Below are 2,533 nucleotides of genomic sequence, written 5' to 3'. Positions count from 1 at the left end.
GTGGTTTCGGTTGCATGTGCTGAAGAAATATATTGTCTACATTCAAAATCTAAATATGTAAACAAAAAAGGCATCCCCCCCCCCCTCCTCCCCAAAAAAGATTACTGTAGGTACAATTTCTAGAAGAATGAAACTGGAAAATTGTGCCTACTCGGTTTTGCACATTCCAATAGCTCGCTGACGGTGTAGGCCTACATGAAAGAAGCTGAATGAATTTCCAATCAGAAATGTTACTTCGTATACCCCCCCCCCTCCCCGGGCATTGCCACTGACTAAAGTGTCTTTAGGCCATTCCCAAAGGGGGGACATTTCTCGTTCTTATGCACAGTAGAATTGTAAATGGGCTGATTCAACAATGTCATGCTCATAACTGTGCCTGAACTACAGCAGGGAACTGCTGCTTTTTCTTTCTCAGTCCTTGTTATTGTCATTTTCCTCTACTTCTTTTGTATGTTTGTCACACTCATGTGACCCGCTATTTCCAACGTGCCTTGAAAGTCGAAACAGACTTAGGGCTGTTGAAGCAAGAGAGGTGAGCAGAGTAAGCCTGATTCCCTGTAAAGACTTTATTGACATCCACCCCTTGCATATGACCTTATGCAGTTGTGAGCGCTGTAAAGCCTCTACTAAATTTTTAACAAAATTCTTTGTGTAGACAATGTGACAATGAGGATAATAAAGATGGTGTGGATGCTGATATTGATGATGAAGATGATAATAATAGTATTATTGATGATGATAACATTTATGATGTGGATAACAAAAATAACAGCCGAATTTTACAACTAGATTTTTAAAGTATGTATTTCTTGTTATAATACAGGGCCACCTCGACTGAAATGCTGCCGTGCAATGAACAGTGGTGATGATGATGACCGATGGTGATGATGATGGTGATGATGATAATCGTGATGACGATGATAATGATCTTGGTGAAGATGATCATAAGTATAGGCCTATGCGGTAGACCTTTGTGTTCTTCACAGTATCGTCTACCATTTCTTCTACTTCTACTCTGTATTTTTCTTTTTTTTCTTTAGCTAACTATTGTTTAATCTTTCTGTTTATGGTTGGCGGGTGCCTCTGGTGTGGTTTGCTCCTTCTTTTTTTTTATCAAACATCGTAATATGTCGTCCTTATCACTCCTCCTTCTTTTCTTTGTATGTTACTCTGTAGCAACACCTCTAATCTTCAGCACTTGTTCAGCCCCCCTGCTCTTAATAATAATAAAAACAATAATAATACCTGTAATAATAATAATAATAATAATAATAATTGCATTTATATAGCGCATATCAATGCTCAAGAGAATGCTCTATGCGCTGTACAACTATTCTTATTATTACCCCAGCAGACCCTCGCTGAGAACACTCAGAAACATTCTTGGCTTCCGCGGAAGCATACAGTGCAAGCAGCGGATTTCACGCGCTCAAACGCTATCAAACTGACAAGATCGTTCACTGTCTATAGCCGGGTACCCATTCCCACCTGGGTGAAGAGAGGAGAATGTGTGCACAGTGCCTTTCCCAAGGACACAACGTCGGGCCCTTGACGGGATTCGAACCCACGACCTTACAGTTGCGAGTCCGAGAGCCTAACCACTAGGTCACCGACGCCGCAATATCAATATTATAAATAGCTTCTGTGTAGCGCATATCCCCGCTCGACAGCAAGCTCTATGCAGACCATAGAACACTCTGAAACAATCTCAGCTTTCTCTCTATTTTCTCTTTCATTCAAGAGCTAATGGGTCTCGAAAGTAATTTTTTTTAAAGTACAGTTACACCTGCACAAACGACCATCCCATTTCCCACTTTGCGATTCTTTTTACATTACGTAGCCTGTTACATTTTTATAATGTCGCTGTGCAAGACGCCCACCTGTCTAAGACAAAGACAACCACTATTCTGCCGGAGAATGGGTGGCTGTCTTAGACATCTCCACGCTGTATACAATTTACGTTTAGAAATAAGAGGTGCAGTGACGTTATTTATTAGTAGGTAGGCGAGTGCTGACAGTGACAGTGACATCATCTCTGACGGTCTCCTTTTTTTCTGTAGACGTGGGTGTTACTGTGTGAGAGTTGTCGCCCCTGGTGTGGTAGTGGTAGATAGTAGTTTTTCCCGGCTGTGGAGAGAGTTTTAATTTTTTAACGTAGGTGTTTTACGCCTCTCCGACACAATTTAGATCATTCAGAGGACGGAATTAAATAGAAGAGGAGGGAATTAAATAGATAGATATATAGGAAAGGTAGCTTTGGAATGACGTACATACAATCCAGCTCAACAGCAAGCTCTATGCGTTTACAATCTACATTGTTAGATTATATTGCCGATCGGCGCCAACCCAGACTGAGAAGAATTCCACGTCCCAGCAAAAAGATCGAGATACACCTACACAATTATTGTTTTGTATTAAAAATTCTCCCCTCACGGTTTTCGTATTCAGGTTTTCTGTGGGCAACGGCGAAGTGCCTACCCGCTACACCACAGACGCCGGTAGTGTGTGTGTGTGTGTGTGTGTGTGTGTGTGA

The 2,533-nt window shown here is 41.5% G+C and overlaps 1 protein-coding gene across 1 annotated transcript in view; it reads right to left on the bottom strand.

Annotated features, from left to right (window-relative positions):
* Nucleotides 1-1,730: 1,730 nt before the first annotated feature.
* Nucleotides 1,731-2,533, bottom strand: part of LOC101855719 (ammonium transporter Rh type A) — a gene marked incomplete in the record, with an annotated part of 29,765 nt that continues 28,962 nt past the window's right edge. Inside the window, 1 exon segment of the mRNA XM_013081539.2 lies at nt 1,731-2,127. Within this exon segment, the coding sequence (XP_012936993.1) occupies nt 2,070-2,127 (58 nt within the window).

Source organism: Aplysia californica, unplaced genomic scaffold (assembly GCF_000002075.1).
Source record: "Aplysia californica isolate F4 #8 unplaced genomic scaffold, AplCal3.0 scaffold00135, whole genome shotgun sequence".
Lineage (NCBI taxonomy): Eukaryota > Metazoa > Mollusca > Gastropoda > Aplysiida > Aplysiidae > Aplysia > Aplysia californica.
The sequence above is the reverse complement of the archived record's forward strand: the minus strand, read 5'-3'. Positions and strand labels throughout refer to the sequence as shown.